This window comes from Bacillus rossius, chromosome 16 (genome assembly GCF_032445375.1).
Source record: "Bacillus rossius redtenbacheri isolate Brsri chromosome 16, Brsri_v3, whole genome shotgun sequence".
NCBI classification, from domain to species: domain Eukaryota; kingdom Metazoa; phylum Arthropoda; class Insecta; order Phasmatodea; family Bacillidae; genus Bacillus; species Bacillus rossius.
Genome location: NC_086343.1, coordinates 24,155,668 through 24,173,348, shown reverse-complemented (window position 1 = coordinate 24,173,348; position 17,681 = coordinate 24,155,668). Strand labels below are relative to the sequence as shown.

Genomic DNA, 17,681 nt, shown 5'->3' with positions numbered 1-17,681 from the left:
TGCTTCCCATTTCCTTTGGTTCTGATTGCTCTTTCATACCGCAAAGTTTGAATTTACCGATTCCGAAAGTTACTGTCTGTGGCAGAGTAAATTGCATACATTATTTCGTAAAATGTGTGGAAAAAAATAGTGGTGCACCGATGCGGATACCGATGAATCGTAATCGGCGATTATGAGTACTTTCCGATTAATCGTAATGTGCGATTATCTTAACGATTACTTTACCGATTATCTACGTCCCAGCGTAATTAAGTAGGTTTTTACCGTGTAATATTTTGTTACACATTTTAGGACGAAATACGGCAATATTTGTATATATTACAAAATTCATCTAACTCCGTCATATCATGATTACAGATATTTCGTAACGTTTAATAAATCTCATTGCCTCAAACAATAAAAAATCATTTTTCCTACACGTTTATTTACATTTCGTCTTTTGTTCTGTCTTTTGTTTAGTGTCCTTGTACATTACTTATAGCCAGACGTAAAATAGATGGCACGCAATCAAAATACCACAAGCAGTTGCAGTGGCTTCTATGACAATCGATCTTTACGAGTCGTAGTAGCGGTTTAAAATCGTGGTCCCGATACCTTCTAGAGTTTATCACTGCGTTTTACAAACTCGTTATGGGCGTCTTTGGTAACATTATCCGTTGTTGTGTTATTCGTATGTGACGTGAAAAGTGAAAAAGTATTTAAAATTTTATATATTCAGTCAACATAAATAAAATCACATGTGCTAGAATTGGTTTTGAGTCATTTTTATATAATTATAGTGAGATGGCGAGTAGGGAGAAAAAAAGTGAAGTGTGGAAACATTTTTCTATAAACTCAAGTGAACAAAATAAAGCAACATGTTTACATTGATAAACGGTAATTTCTCGATGCAACCTTATGTGATAGTCGATAATAATGCTAGTTTTCCGCAACAAAAACTTACCCATTGTAAATTACAATTATTAGACTGCAGTTCAAGTTGTTTACAATAACAAATGTAAATAGAATTTAATTTAATTTACACTTTGCAATGACTTAATAGTGTATTTTATATATTTTTTACTGTTATTATACTGTATTCTCAAGTTTACCTAAATTCACATGGGAATAAAAAATTTTGTGTGCATTTTTACACTTAAAAAAATTTGTTCATTATAATCGGTAACTGAATCGGTATCTGCCGATTATTGCTCTCATAATCGGTAATCGAATCAGTAATCGGTAAAGTCATATTGGTGCACCACTAGAAAAAAACATGACGAAGCCTTTTGGCAACGCTGCGTAGCACAAGTTCCAACCAACTGTTGCTAAATGGATGACCTGCCTCTTGCTTGTTTACATAGTTGTATGCTTTTATGTTGTGAACGCATGTTAGCATTCCTACTACCAACTTTTTTTCATGGATTGTCTCCCAAAAAATGCCTCCACTTCGTAATAAATCCATGTGATGAACTTTCGTTTTTGGACTCGTAAAACATCCATGGTGTACTGTAGTTACCAATCACATTTTGGCTAATTTTATGATAAATAATATAGATGATCTAAAGGCAATTCAAATTTAAATGAAATTAAAATTACATTTTTCAGATTCTTGACTATTCTATTTTCTATTTCATTTGGCTAGTAAACTAATCAGTTTGTGTTTTCAATCTTCTATGTCTCTTTTCAATGAAAGAGCAATTTCCCTCCAGACATCACTTTTCAAAATTTTTTGTAGCACTGCAGATCTTATGAATTCCAAATAACCGGGTTTTCCTGATATAAACTGGGAAGTTAAAGCAATTACCTGAACGTCCATGCATCACGACAGTTACGAACACCGCCCAAACGAGCACTGCGAATGCCTTCACAAGTGTTACATGTAATGGTCGTAGCAGTATCTATGTAAATAATTTGCGATACATTACCATGGTTGCTACAGGACTAGAAAACCGGGAAATGTCAGGGAAAATTCTACGAATTCTGGAAATTTTAAAGTTGCTTATAATTCAAACAAAGCTTTGTTTTGATGCGCTCGTACCGCTACCGAACAACTCCGCTGAAAGGCTGCAACTTTTTGTTTACTTGGTCTACGATTGTCCGTTGCAATAGGCTGTTACAACCACCCACTATACCTTCTGGCCAATCCAGGCACTCGTTTGTTCACTAGCGAACCCGGCCTTCATTTGTTCGTGTTTTGATCCTTTTTAATTTGCCCTTGAGACTTTGTGTTTTGTTCCGTTCCATTAAGTGAACTACAGAACGGGCATGGCGTCGTTTATCTTTTGAAGGCTATTTTCACGTGGAATAAGATGAGTACAAAGCTTATTACTTGAATTTAAAGGCGTTGTTTCAGGTGAAGTTAGTTTTTGATGCGATCATAAGAAAATAAAGTGCATTTTGATAAAGAAGCAATACCAATTCTCATTTTGAAAACTACCAAGCTGATACGAAAACACGTGGCTTTTGTGTGCGGTTATGTTTTTGCATTTTTTCTAACTATTTTTTTAATTACTTTTTTTTTTCCAACCGTTTAATCCGTGAGTTCTGTTGCGTGACACTTACATTGTGTATAAGAAAATATGCATAACTGAACATGTTTTTCCCCAGAATCGTTAGTTAACATTGTAAGAATGTAAGAGTAGGCCCTATTGCATGTTGTAATGCTGCTATTGTAATTCTCTAAGTAGGCCCGTTATATTGCTAGGTGTGAATTTGTAATAGTTTTTGTATTTGTGTAGTAATATTTTTTTAAGAATTCATAAACAATAATTTTTTAACCTAACCTGAAAATATTATGTACTTTTTTTTAGCTTAGAGATGTCGAAGAAAAATACTATTAAGGAGAATTGGCTCAAGGAGTCACAGTTTCAGCATATCAAACCCTCTGCTAAAAACATAAAAAATGTGTTCTGCTTTTTGTGCTACAAAAGTATTCACAGCAATATGGACTGAAGAGCTCTCACCAGCCATGTCGAAGGAAAAAAAAACATTCCTTCGCAATTCTGCCGTCAAAATAACACAATAAAAAAACCTAATTTTCCCTCATGTTGAAATTTTTATATTACATTTAATCATATGCACGTTAATATTTATGGTATGTACTTCATAAGAAAGTCAGGGAATGTTTCTCTTAAATTTCTGGAAAACGGGGAAAAGTCAGGGAATTCTAAGATTCTATTTCTGTAGGCAACCATGATTACATAGTAAACATGCTTGAATGCAGCTTTAGACCACTCTTGTTTATGCTTCCTAAACCTTTGAGGGTGATGAAGGGGGGGAAGGGTTCACAGATGAGACTGGATAACACTTTGGAATGCCATGAAGTAGAGGGGGCTGCTAGCCATGACACCTCCCCCCCACCCCTCTTCATTTCTCCCATGTGACCACAGTATATCAATGTTCTTTCACTCCTTGCTTTCGAACCACAGCCATAACATTTTAACTATTTATTTTTCTAATTGCTGCTTGCAGTTTTTAAAACACAAAGTGGCTCCAGAAAAGCTCTAGTAAAATTGCACAAATTAACTTATGTATATAAATTTTTAATTTATGTGTGTTCGAACTGTAACTTTCACTCCATAGTGTGTTTTTCACAATTAAATAAAAAAATCACATTTCCAGGCAAATTCAGTATTTATTCATTAGTATATAGTATCACATCCGTTTGAACGTATTATTACTTGTATAAAAAACCTGTGTCTAAACAGATGTTTCATACGACCAACCATAACTACAAGGGAAGGGGGGGAAGACAAAAAAAAAGTGACTCCCTTCGTAGGCACACCATTGAATCCATTCAAATATGTATAATTTTGATCTAAAGCTTTTGTCTGAGACAGTTTTTGATAAGTCTTATGTAAGACAAATGAACCATTGCTGCAAAGGGTTGAAAAACACAGGGGTAGAATTAAAAATAAATAAAATTACCATTTAAATTTATTGTGAAACCATAAATTTTAATTTTTGCCTGAAATAGGTTTTTATGTGGCTCACTATCACTGCAAAGGGTGGAATAAATAGGGGTTGAACGACAAAAATAGTTGATAATTCTCTTAGTAGCCACACTATAAAACCAGTTAAAACTGTTTGTAAACCCTACAAATATTATAGAATACCAAATTTATTTAAACTTACTAAATTTATTTATTTTGTTGCATATGTTTTTAATAAATTACAATTTAATTACAATTTAATTACCCAACACACTGGTTAGTTTATTCGAGGGCTCTAAAGTACTAAAATTATATTTTAGTGGATCTGTAAAAACTTTTCATTTACTTATAATTGTAAGCAATAATAAATAATATATGTAATCAACAAACACATTTTTCGATCTGAATGTATTTGTCATTTGAACCTTTGTACCTATATGGTCTGATTATAATGTGTCAGATTGTTTAGTTATGTGCCAGGTACCGTATTTACTCGCGAAAAAAGGGGAGGGGGGGGCCTATTCGCGAATTTGGAGGAAAAAATAGATTTTTCTTTTCAAGTCGTGCGTCTTTGTTCGAATGAGGATGTTCGGGGGAGGCAGTGACGCGGCAGGAGGGTGAGAGAGGCAACGACTCTGCAGGGGGGAGGGGCAGCGCTTGGACAGGGGGGGGTGGCTTAACCTCCCTCCTGCCAGCTAGCTAGCCAGCCAACCAGACAAAGGAGTGTTAGAATCCTTGACCCACTTCCCTTCCTCCTTCACTTCCCCTCTTCTTCTCCGACAACACTCCACATCAACACAGCGGCAGCGCGCTAGACCAGCTTTCTTTATCTTTATGTCGTTTGAGATAGGACTAACTGCTTACGTCTGGCATGCCTCACGACGGTCCTACTGAGAACGGACAAACTATAATACCAGTCTCTGTATCACTGCCGCTTACAAAATCGCCTCCCGCCGCTCACAATACATGGCTTGTTGTTTGATGCATGCCAAGCTGCCCTGCCCTCAGATAAACCCAGAAAAACACGTTTTTAAGTTTTTCCTAAAAAATGTTTACAAAACAAGGAGGGGGGCTTATACGCGGGTGGGGCCTTTACGCGAGTAAATACGGTATGTTGTGAAAGTTTCATAGATCCTAGATTAATGGAAGCATCAACAAAGTTTTTTTTTTATTGCAATGCAATCACAAGAGGTTCAGTTCATAAATATAAAAACCTTTTGTTTTATCATATATTATAATATTATGTGATCTTTTTATCTTACAGACTAAATTGCCACTGTAAAAACAAATTTACTTACAATCTTACAATGTACAAGCACTATTCAACATATTGTAGAAATTTATCTCCCAATATTAACTAAAACATTACATATTTACAATTTTCTCACAACCTGAAGTTTAGTGCATGAGAAACAAAGTAAGAACACACCATTACGTCTCGATGAAAATTCGTAGGGATGAAAGACAAACACGTACACACATTCCAGCCAGGGCACTGGCATGTTCTGTTTTAAAATTGATTTTTTGTTAATGCTAGTTTTCAGATATTTTTTTTTAAGATTTATACGATTCCAAGATTTCTGTTTGATTTACATTATTTTAAGTTGTAAACTTTTGTTAATTTTTTCTATGGTTTTTATAACTTCAGGTATTAATTTACAGTCTATTATTTCAGGAGTTATTAAAAAAAAGGTTTTAAATCATTTATCTTAAAAAGGCATAATTGGTATACAGTGACCTTGAGAACTACGACAGTTTAACGTGCGCTTATTGGGTGGCATCTCGGGAGCAGTTAAGCACAAAAAAAAAAAGCTAGAGTGACAGTTAATTGTAACTGAACTGCGGCATGCATGCACGTTATGGTGTCACACGAGGCCAGCTGGCAGCTGCCGGAAACGACTAAGTGATTCTGTCGCAAGCAAGGCTAAAGTGAAGTGTGCCTGGAGCCCATGAGGTAGGCGATAATACCCATGAAGACCTGACCTTTTACGTTGAGGCATTATGGGCCTAACTGTTTTAGGCCAGTTGAGTCAACATCTCTCCAAACATGCAAGTACCAAGTCACAACGAACCAAAATGTTGACCCACTTATGCTCCACAGGTGGAAACTTTTCTTTAGGTTGGTGAAGCTGTTAATTCAAAGTTTACACTCAAGCATTTTAAAAAGAAATTTTCTCTGCAGGTAACTGGATGTAGTACCGAGTATACACTTAGAATCTTGCAATAATTTTTTTTGTAGCTTTTTAATACATAGCATTGTTGCTTTAGTAAGTTTTGGTTTACATGCCCTTTTTAATCTGTAGTACTGTTAGTTCATTGTTAGTGGATTATTTATTGTGTGAGAGTTTTGGAAGAAATAGAAATCGAAGTTGTATTATAGAAATTGGTACCCACTTTGATACTTTTGTTATATTTTAAGTCTGATTCATTGCTGAATTTTCTGAACACCAAGGTTTGGTAATTTTTGAAAAATAATTTTCAAAGTGAATTTTAATTTTTTTTTAAATGCAGTTATTAAGCACCAGCCGGGTGTTGAGCTTGTAGACTCTCACTCTTGATGCGGAGAGGGCCCATATTATAAAAGTTACCAACCATTTTTAAAGTAAATACTTGTGCTTTAATTAAAAGAAACTAAGCAAAATGGAATACAGCATTGTGAATTACAGTGAAAAGTAAATATTGTAGAGTACAAAAAAAATTGGGAAAATCAATTTATAAAAAAAAAGTAAAAAACCTTACATAATCATTTTGTTCTTCCCTCAAAACCAATACTGTCAAAGGTTAATTATTATGACCTAACAAATAAAATTCATGATAGCATCTTCCCCTTAAACAGATTTCCCAGAGTTAAAAATTGATAAAAAATTAGTAATACCGTATTTACTCGCAGATAGGTCGCACCCATAATTTGAGGTCTTGAATTTGGTATTCAAGATTCCCCCTGTATAGGTCGCACCGGTAATTCATTACACATACGCATCGCACCACAGTAAAAAAAAAAAAAATTTAAAAAAAGGGCCGCAAATTGATGGAAATTTACCGTCAATAGCGCGCCGTGCGCGGAGAAAGGTCATTATACTCGATCAGCTGCTGTTTACGGCACGCCGGCTGGCTCTCTTTGTTCACTGAGCTGCGCATGCGCAGTATAACTCACTCAACGCTCCGCCCAGACTCGTGACCTTCCATCAGCAGCCAGCCAATAAGTGCGAGCTTAGCGGAAAAAAAATATAAGCTCCACCTCTCGTGTACCAGTTTTGTCCAGTTCTAATACCAGTTTATTGGTATACGCACCAGTTTTCTCACTGCCGTGACGTGTTCAAGTTTACGTTCATCTTGATGTCTTGATACCAATAATTAATTACGATCCCCAGAAATAAATTGTCGGTTTAAAAAATATGTGTCAACTGTGCAATACTTCCGAAATTATAAAATACGTATAAAACAGTTACCAAGACTCCGCTCATTTTATCTTGTGAAGTTTGTCTCGTACCAGTATTTCTGCTAAGTTGTGACATAAATACAGTATCAAAACTTAATCAGCCACGTTTATACATTCGTGAGTTTACCCTCGTGCATTTTAGATTGTCTCCTGCTATAATTACTCAGACTTTTACATGCCTAAGCTTAAATTATTACATGTTTAGAAATAAAAACAACTTTTCATGTCATAAAATATGTATATTTTGCGATTTAAAATGTTCATTGCCGACTAAACGTTAAGTTTTTCACGATGTTTTTAGGCCTACTAGCTAATCTTATCTACTCTTAAAGTACCCACAGTATTTTCTGGTTTTTTATGGTTGTTACGTGACGTAAATAGCGGGATGTATTCGATTTTTGAGACGTAATTTGTGTGAAAGTATTGTATTGGACTAAATGGGAACTAAACGGGACCTGAAGAATATAGTGCAAATAACGGGAAAACGTAAATAACGGTAACATAAATAAGGGGTTTCGCTGTATGTGTACATTGTAAATAAATTTGCCTATACCTATATTAACTTCTTTTTCGCATTTTAAAGCAAAATTTTGCAAAAAAAAATTCCTCAAAAATTTAAAAACATTTTCTTTACATATAGGTCGCACTTCATTTTCCCCCATCAAATCTGGTAAAATTGCCGCGACCTATATGCGAGTAAATACGGTAATTATTCAGATCTGCATATTTTATGTTTAAAATACAACAATTTAACATGACGTGATGTGAAACATTGCACCCGACATCAACCACTGCAGACAAATTTACTCTGCCATATCACAATAAAACGATGGATTATCGCTAGCAGTGAGCTACACATTCACACTCTAGATATTCTACCATAATTACTAGAATATACATTTGATTAAAATAATTTTGCTCTATTTGTGTGCATATGTGATGCCTGTGTAACGCTCTTGACGTCAGCTGCCAAAACCAACATACTCGTTGGCTGAAGCGCCAGTCGCATCGCGTAATTGCGAAACCTGATTTAAGAACCAACCGTGGACTAAAAATTGTTACAGACTGTGTGCACAAGTAGCACAGAAGAAAACGTTTTTGTCAAAAATAAACATCTTATTGGTTGATTGGATTGTCAAGATCACATGCCATGGCAAATACAACTAGTAAATTTTTAAGGTTATAAAATCATTTATAGTCTTTTTTTGTCCAAATTGAATGAATTTAGTAGTTAAATTTCATCACTAGTGCATTTTAAGGGGCCATGATAAGCTCGACACCCGCTGGTGCTTCTAGTACGATATTGCCTCCAAACGCAAGGCTGTGAACTGGAGCACGGTCTTTATGTCATGTAAAAACTGAGATGAAGGTGAAATACAAGTCTCTTGAGTGCTTTCAAGAACATGTACTGAGTGTATTACGCCTAAAAATGATTTTAAAAAAAAACACACATAACAGCCATTTGTACTCTTATAAAATTTAACATTAAAAAAAAAAATATATGGAAACAGTACTATTCATCAACATAACCTTAAATTCTTTTCGTGAACAAAACCCCACTGTGATATCTTCAGCAGTTTTCAAATCGCATGGGTTTTTCTTAAAGCCCTGCGCACCGTGTGCCCGGATAGGTGGGGCTCCTACGTTATGCATCACATCAAATAACCACATTAGTTAATTGTAACAAACTGTTGAAGCAGCATTTGCAAGTGTTTGTAGATGATAACGAGGACAGATTCTGAGGGTTCTGGTGGCTCACGAGACGAGAATCGGTCCATCGAGTCTCCAGCGTGCGTTAGCGACAGCGGGGAGGGATTGGCCTCAGGACCGGTCGGGCGGGCTCATGGCCGACCGGGCGCTCTCCAGCCGCGAGGACAGGTCCGACAGCAGGTTGAGGACGGCCACCAGGGCCTCCGGGGTGGAGGCCCGGACCCTGCCGTCCGCGGACACCGTCGCGGAGGGCAGCCGCACCTTCACCAGCCGCAGCGAGCCCACGTCCATGCCGTACGTCTCCAGCACGTGCTTCATCATGCACTTGTAGTAGGCCTCCACCTCGCGCATGTCGACGCGCGACCTCTCCGCGTTCACCAGGCTGCGCAAACAACACTCGTTGTCACTTGTCACCGACCATCCCACGCTTCCTCTGCAGGGGCTCAGCTAGCCAGGGGTGTATCTTGCTGGTGTACAGTCTTCTCATCATGTTTAGATTTGAGCAGTAAACATAACAATGTATGGTGGTTAAATGAAGATAAAGCTGTAATGCAAAAACCCTCGAGGGCATTCAAGAATCTCTACAGGACGTTTCATGCTCAAAAGTAAATTTGAAAAAAAAAAAAAAACATGTTTCAAGCCATTTTCACTCTTCTTAAAAAATGCATGCACACACACAAGCACTGGCATACACACATGCAGGTGCAGAATTACCCATTCCTCTGTCAGCGCATTCTTAAATGCTTTTTCGCAGACAGACACCACTATGACATCTTGAACAATTGTGTGGTTTCTTCCAAAGCTCCGCACACCCTATGTGCCCAGGTAGGCGGGGCCCTCAACATACTGTATATGTTTTGTATGTTTGTGCTAAAGTAAGCTGTGTTCACTGTGTACCTATGAAATTATTTCTTGTAGAAAAATAATGCTTTTTGAGGAAGCTCGTGATTTCCAAAGTGTGCTGCAAACTATGTGAAAGTTACATCATTAAATTTGAAAATTAAGAGCTTTCACTTAAATTTGTGAAATAAAGTGCAATACTAGAAATTCTTTTAATCCGATACAAGCGTTAGCAATGTACAAGTATGAAACCACGACGGATTGAAAAAAGATTTCCAGCTGATTGGGAACATTCCTTATTAAAGGAACAAAACTCAAAACTAACTGCTAAAAATCGTGGTTGAGGGAAGAAATCTCTCTTCAACATACTACTAACTATTGCTAGTCAAACGAAACACCGATTAACTGGACAAATAACAAGACTGGTCAAGAATCCTGATTAAATTATAAAATATATATATATATATATATTATGTAGCTACAAAAAAAACGGATTAAGAGGCCACGCCAGCGTTTCAGGGGTACTACGCAACCCGCGTTAACCCCACAAGATTCAATGCTATTTTCATTCTGCTTATAACTAATTGACTAACATAGATTTCGAAATGATGCTCGCTTGATATGTAAGACAACGATGCTCTTATCAAAGCCCCTTTCTTCAAAAAAGGTGGATAAATAATGGGTCAAACCTAGACAGTACACTTATTCATATTAGTAAAAATTAGTGTGAAACATAATTTACGCACGTTTTTTGAAGAAAGGGGCTTTGATAAGAGCATCGTCGTCTCGCACATCAAGCAAGCGTCATTTCAAAATCTATGTTAGGTAATTAGTTATAAGCAGAATGAAAACAGCATTGAATGTTGTGGGGTTAACGCGGGTTGCGTAGTGGCAACTCCGGAGGTGGGACGGGGGCGGGTGGCGGGGGGCAGAGACCTGTGCCACAGCTCCTGCTGCTGCTGGACGGGCAGCAGGAGCACCGCCTCGTCGCCAGCGGCCGGCCCCGGCAGCTGGTAGTGGAGCTCCAGCCACTGGCGCCGGCCCCCCGCCGGCCGGGACCCGTGCGCCAGCGCCACGTACAGGCACACCAGGTCCTTGTGGTCCACGGCCAGGCCGCCCGCCGCGCAGTCGAAGCTCCTGGCCAGCATGGCGTGCACCAGCTCCACGGCCGTCCGAGAGCCGTGGCACAGCGCCAGCGAGAGCGGCACGCAGCCCGCGTAGGGCGCCGGCTGAGCGCAGTTCCACGACAGCAGCAGCCCTCGGTAGAACACCCGCTCCCGCCCTCTCACCTTGTACAGCACCGTGATCTGCAACACGCCCCCGGCCCGCCGGCACATTCCGTACAGGCTGTAGGCAGTCATAAGTGTTCATTTCATTCGTACAGATGGTATCACAACCCGACCAACAAAAGTGTCAATCCGTTCTTCCTTCATTAGTGGCATCTCTTTCAAATAATTCACCTTCCCGGGAAATTAAAAAAATAATTGGTCACCATTTTCACTGTAGATCAAATGAAAATTTTGAGTAATAATACATACGTATTTTTGTCTCTTCTGTAGAGTTTATGAAAAAGTTTCCTTCGATTTCAGCTTGAATTAGATCTTTCGAATACCAATTAGGGCAATTATAAACTTTTTTTTTTATGGTAGCTGAGATGAAAGCATTAATAGTTTTACATGTATACAAGTTGTATTTAATTCATCTACAAGGTTGTTGACATCAGAAGATTTATAAAAGAAAAGATAGACCAATCGTGATTTCCAATATTAATATTATTATACATACCAAGACTTGAAACAGGACTTAAAAACAATGAAATAATTAATCAAGTGAGAGTTACTATCTAATGTTAAAATAATTTTTAAGGCAGAATGATGTAAGTCTTCTTTGACAAGTGCTTCATCGGCTGGAGTTATTGGACATTGATAAATATTAGTAAAACAAATGTCTAAAAGATTTTTACATAGGGATTTGTTGTACAGCAATTAACTAAGACTGAAAATAAAAATTTTCAGCTACTGTGCCATGTTTCTGATGCATGTATGCAAGATGTGGGTGGCTTGACTGTTGGTCCAGTCAACGCCAGGAACAATGAAATCACCAAGTATGACTAAATCATCTTGATGTGAGGCAACTTTATCTTCTAAAGCCTCAAAATAAGAAATATATGTATGTATTTAGAGATGTTTGAAGAGAATAAAAAATTTAGTTGGGGATAAATTAATTTTTAACCAAACGGCTTCAATGCCAGAGTAATCGAGTGTGTGTATAGGTTACACAAATATAAATTTAAGTTTGTTGACTGCTATTAAGACACCACCAACGTGTTCTTTCAATGTAAGTAATGCATTTCCATCATTTCTATAGATGATATATTGGTTAGTTAAGTATTGCGAGTTTATACTAAGTTCGTTAAACCAGGTTTCTGTAATGCAGATAATATCATGATGAGAAATTACAAGATTTTCAAAGAATTTGATAGATTTGATTCTTAGACCTCTGACATTTTAAATAGTAATTGCCACTTCTTAGGATTAGAAATCACAGAAGTGATTTACCATGCTCCTCCAGGCACCTGGGAGGAGGTCGAAGCAGTCACACAGGCTGAAACAGGTTTGGAACTAGCCTTACCTGTATCAACGAGATTGTCAGACGTAGACTTGTTACCAGCAATTTGTTCAGGATGTAGTTTCCCATAAAACAGGCTAATTAAGCACCTGCTAGCCCAAAACACTATGTTGTTGATTCTACTGAGATCCTCTTCAAGAAAGGAAATGTGGAAGGAAGCATACAAATTAAATATTGTTCTAAGTTTGGCTACTTTAAAATGAGATACGGCGAGCTCATTGGAAATATTATCTGCAATCTCCTGCTCCTGGACTGACGGATCAAAACGAGTAACAAACAGTGCTTTTGTTTTTTTTTAGGAACAGGTTTGCTGTTTTGAGAGTAGGGATGTTCCTTATGACCAATTGCATGGGCACTTTTTTTCGAACCTGTTCCCGTTTAGCTTCAAAGATCACATCGTTTTTAGGTTTATGTGCACATTGCATAACAGTAAATCTGTCAACATTAGCATGTTGGTTGGAGTTGTTGCCGCTCGTGACTGCGCTTTTCCCACTGTGTCGGATGTAGGTCACCGGACAGACTACCTTTACCCGAGACCTCAGGAGTTGCAACATTGATGGGAAAGACAAATTCTCAGAAACAGAAAATAAAAAAAAGGAATTTGTATGATAGCTGTTACAGTAATGTCCTGTTAATCCAAAATGCACTCTTTCAGAAAAGATTTTTAAAAAAAAAGTAACATTTTAGTTTTGTTAATCCTACATCAGTTTGTAAGTTAAAACGAAAAAAAAAAAAAAAAAAAAAAACAGTAGTATTAAAACTCATTTAAGAATGGGAAAAGTTGTATTTATTTATGAAAAGAAAAAAAATAGATTTTTATAGTTTTACACAGCTAAAACTTTATCACGTGCATTTGCAGGCAAATTCCATTTAAAACAGATAATTTGATCCGGGTTAGCAGGAATCTACTCATAGGTGTGGTCCAAATGCCGCCAGCAATCCTGTGTTACCCTGACAGCCGCACTGTCGTGAGGAGTCTGTGCGAGCCCTTCCACGGTGGCAAACTCCACTCTGAAGTGGGCGGCGGGGCCCAGGTGCAGGTTCGTGAGGTGCTGCACCAGCTTCTTGCTGTAGCTCTTCAGACTCAGCTCCGAGTAGTCAAAGTTGTTGAGCGGCGACAAGCAGCAAGCTTTCAGCGACCTGCCCAGGAGTCCTGCAAACACAGTAAATACAGCTTACATCAGCACAAACTAAAAGGTTATTTAAAGCTCCCACCAATTGGGCACACGTACGGTGTACAGGGCTTCAGGAAAAAATTCTCAAGATATCCAAGTGGTGTTTCAAGAAAAGCACAACAATATGCTCAGGGCGGATAAGTAGTTGTGTTATGTTTGTACTAAAACTGCAGATACGTATTTATTAATGTTAAAAAACAGTGCCTATATATTACATAATCAATTCACTGAGGGTGGAGGAAGCTAAGCAAAAGTACTGAGAAAGACTGTAGAGGATCATGAAGGAAAACTACAAAAACGTTCTCACAAACAGCAGATCAGAGAGTAGAGATGTAAGGGGGCATTCTGTGGGTTGGTAATTCTGAACAAGAGCTACTCTTCCGTAACTATTAATATATAAATTCTTAAATGGTTAACTTTGATAAATATGTAGTTTAGCGGTATTTCTGAAAAATAATGTTAAAAATCCTAAAATACTTTTATTCTATGCTCTTGAACTTCCTCTTTTCATTAAACCCGGCGGAGATAAGAAATTCCAAATACTTTAGGAAATATCGCCGTTCTTATTTTGCTACACAAGACCTGTGCAATCATTTGATCGTCGCCATGTTTTTATTTTGCCGTGTGTTCATGAATGCCTAATTAATTAAAATGGTTGATTAGGTCAGGTCAGTTACATATTAATACTTTCAAACTAAGCGGACATTAAGAATAATGTGAATTAATTTTAATGGTTGTTTAGTTTTAAAGTATTTATAATGTAACTGACCTGACCAAACAAACCGGGGCAAAGAATGAACAATAGGAACTCACGTAATTTTTTTTACTTATTACTTGCGCAACAATATCCAAATAACAAATAAAACATTAAAATTTGAAATGTTAAAAACTCACCTAAGTTAGAGGCGGGTGCAATTCCTTTGCCATTAGTAGAAAATGATGTAGTCGTTCACCTATGCCGCGAAAAAAAAAAATTCATACTCGAAAACAATGTTAAACGCCGCATTAATGCACAGGTCTTGTGATGGAAATTAAAAAATTCAATATCTCCTAAAGTATTTGGAATTTCTTATCTCCACCGGGTTTAATGAAAAGAGGAAGTTAAAAAGCATATAATTAATGTATTTTCTGATTTTTAACATTATTTTTCTCAAATACCGCTAAACTACATATTTACCAAGAATTGTATTTGTTTGTGACGCAAAACTGTAGCATAACAAAAATATTTTGATTTTGTAAAAATGAATCATAAAATTGTGATACACTGGACATGCATGGTAGGTTAACTTAGCTAACATTATGTTGATAATGCCTAAGCAACAATTAAAATGTTTTACAGTATTTCTAATGACACTAACCTAAACAATCAACCACACTATTTTAAAAGATTTTTAAAGGTTGCTAACCTAACCTTACCTAACCTAACCGACCATTCTCACCATTCAAAGTATTTGTAGCATGTAACTTAACCTAGTAACTGGTAAACTATTTGTAGTATCACAACACCCTTTTGTAGAATGATTGTAACACATGTCACAGAGTAAAATAAAAATTATAACTTCTATACGATAAGTAGACTTACCACATTCCTTGAATGTTTTTGTTAACTGAACTAGATTTGGTATGCTTAAATTAAGAGCAAACCTCTCTTGAGTAAACGTTTGTGTTCGACAAAAAATTGAACTTCTTCCGTGATCAACTCTTTCACCTAAATCTATGCGACTTCGACGATTTTCTGACATTACGTACTAAGTTAACACTTTCACCATCACAAATTTTCTACAGGATCATAATTAATCCACTAATTATACAAATATTAATACTTTAAATTAAACCACATTAATATTTTCCCGCCTTTTATGAACGACAAAAAAAAATACCACAATAACAACATAGACATGATTTTCCATAGACACGACTTGATTTTTTTTTACATTTGAGATACAGAAAAAAAATTAATTTGAATTATATGAATTAATTTTTTTTTAAGTAAAACCTGTAGATTAAATGAGCGGGATTTTACATAACATTTCAATAAAGATAAACTAACTAACAAACAAATTATAAGTCTTTAAAAAAGGGGGCCATAATTTAATAAACATAACTTTTAACTTGTACAACATAAAAAAAACCACACCACATGCACATGCGCGCACGCACGTCGTTTCAAAGTTTGAGGATTTTGTAGGCACCAGGTGCAGTGCATGATGGGTTTTGGAGTTTTAAAACGGTCGGGTAGGTCCATCTAAGTATGACTCAGCTTCTGCATCAGCTATGACTGATGGGAGCATAAATTTGTATTAAAAGTGTATTAACCAACTCAGTCGTCATTCGCCCAGTGCTGAGGTTGGATGCGCTCGCGCACCAAGGAGATTTGATCACTGTACTGAAACTGACATTAGCTACAATAGAGTTTACCATCAATTTTTTATCAGTGCACAACGGCCGGCTACCATTCGGCTCGAGTTAGAATCTTTTTATGTTCTAGTGGCTTGTTCATCAGAATCTTGTAGTCGAAGGGCCACGCCACATTGACCCCTTCTCGGTCACAGTGGACTGATTAACCACATGACTTTGAACTTTGCCTGCACAGAGTTTCCTACGGGCTGAATTTGCGAACTGGTCAACATCTGTTTATTTTAACTCGGGACTTTAAGAAGTCATGTGATCATGCATGATATGTACCTTCAGGGGTCCTATGCCCAAGCCTAATACATAATAGTCATTACTCACTTCCTGTGGGGTATATCCATCGCTTTGTGTGCTGACCATGTTAGTGTAACTATTTAGAAGTATCAACTCCGAGCACTCAAAGAATTGCATTTTCTGTAGTGAATATGTACTGGTTTTGTCTTTCGTACCATAATTTAATCCCGTTAAATTCCTTGCGGAGCGAGCATTCACATCACATACAGCCGTTATTGTGTATGTCATCATAAGTACGAGATTCGGAGCAAATCAAATCACCACTAGTCAGCGATAGTTAGTGTGTCGGAAGTTGCCTGGGTACTTGTATGTGAAGGGCCAGTTTCGTGGGCAGCATCTTGTAAAGTGTAGTTCTTGTATTAAATAAACATCATACCAGTCTTGTATACAGTCATTTTTCACGGAGTCCCGAATGGCCAACAAGTCGGAAGGTCCTTCTTGAAATGTCTCCTCTATATGAAGCCATGTGGCCCACACCTGACCTTGATAATCAGCGAGTTAGGGCCGGTTTTATGACCTCAGGCTAAAGTTCCGGCTAAAATTTAACTTCAGGCTAGCTCTTATTTCGGTTTTATGACTCCCTGTTAACGTCTACCTTGCAGTTAAAGTTCCGGCTAACCTAGCGGGTGGATGAACCGGCCGCTAGCTGCTTAACCGGAGGCTAAGCAACAGAAAATAAAATGGCGATGTATCAGGCGAGGTTAGTTGTTGTTAGTGATGATGACTATTTGAGGAATTCTATTGAATATTTGCAGGATGCGATGGAATAATTTATTACTAAATGTAAAATGCTTCGCATTCGTCAAAGTTTTATTAAAAATTACATGGCATGAAAGTGTAGTCACGCTTTTCTATTCTCGTCGAGTCGTGTATTATTATTTGACTTTAATTGATCACGAAGTACATAAACGTATGCTATGTATATAAACTTAAATGTTCCTGCTAAAGAATATGTGTAAATAAGTGAATTTTAAAATTGCAAAACGAGGGTTATTATTACCGGTAGGTACCTATAAAATGCGTGTTTTCGTGGAAGTTGTATCTGTGAATTTTTATTCGTAATACAGTGGACATATACCGGGAATGAAATGCACTTCATACGACTTCAGACGTGGTTATAATTCAATGAATACAATTGAATGTGAAAATAAATGTTACCCAATTATCCCTTCCCTATCTTACAAACCATTAGGTACTTATTATCTACCTGCCACGCAAGTGCAAAACGAAAACAGCACTGGAATTATTCTGTTTACCGTATCCAAGTTT

The 17,681-nt window shown here is 37.2% G+C and overlaps 1 protein-coding gene across 1 annotated transcript; it reads right to left on the bottom strand.

Annotated features, from left to right (window-relative positions):
• Positions 1-5,069: 5,069 nt before the first annotated feature.
• Positions 5,070-15,598, bottom strand: LOC134540244 (uncharacterized). The gene is made up of 4 exons (XM_063382866.1): positions 15,289-15,598; positions 13,482-13,684; positions 10,840-11,210; positions 5,070-9,445 (listed from the first exon to the last, which is right to left on the bottom strand). The coding sequence occupies exons 1-4, from the start codon at positions 15,446-15,448 to the stop codon at positions 9,175-9,177; spliced, it is 1,005 nt and encodes a 334-aa protein (XP_063238936.1). The 5' UTR covers positions 15,449-15,598; the 3' UTR covers positions 5,070-9,174.
• Positions 15,599-17,681: the final 2,083 nt, after the last annotated feature.

Coding starts and splice junctions, on each gene's coding strand:
- LOC134540244 (XM_063382866.1), bottom strand. CDS start 15,448: ATGTCAGAAAATCGTCGAAGTCGCATAGATTTAGGTGAAAGAGTTGAT. Junction 11,211..13,481: donor ACGACAGTGCGGCTGTCAGG/GTAACACAGGAT, acceptor GGCGTGTTGCAG/ATCACGGTGCTGTACAAGGT. Junction 9,446..10,839: donor CAGCAGGAGCTGTGGCACAG/GTCTCTGCCCCC, acceptor TTGTTTGCGCAG/CCTGGTGAACGCGGAGAGGT.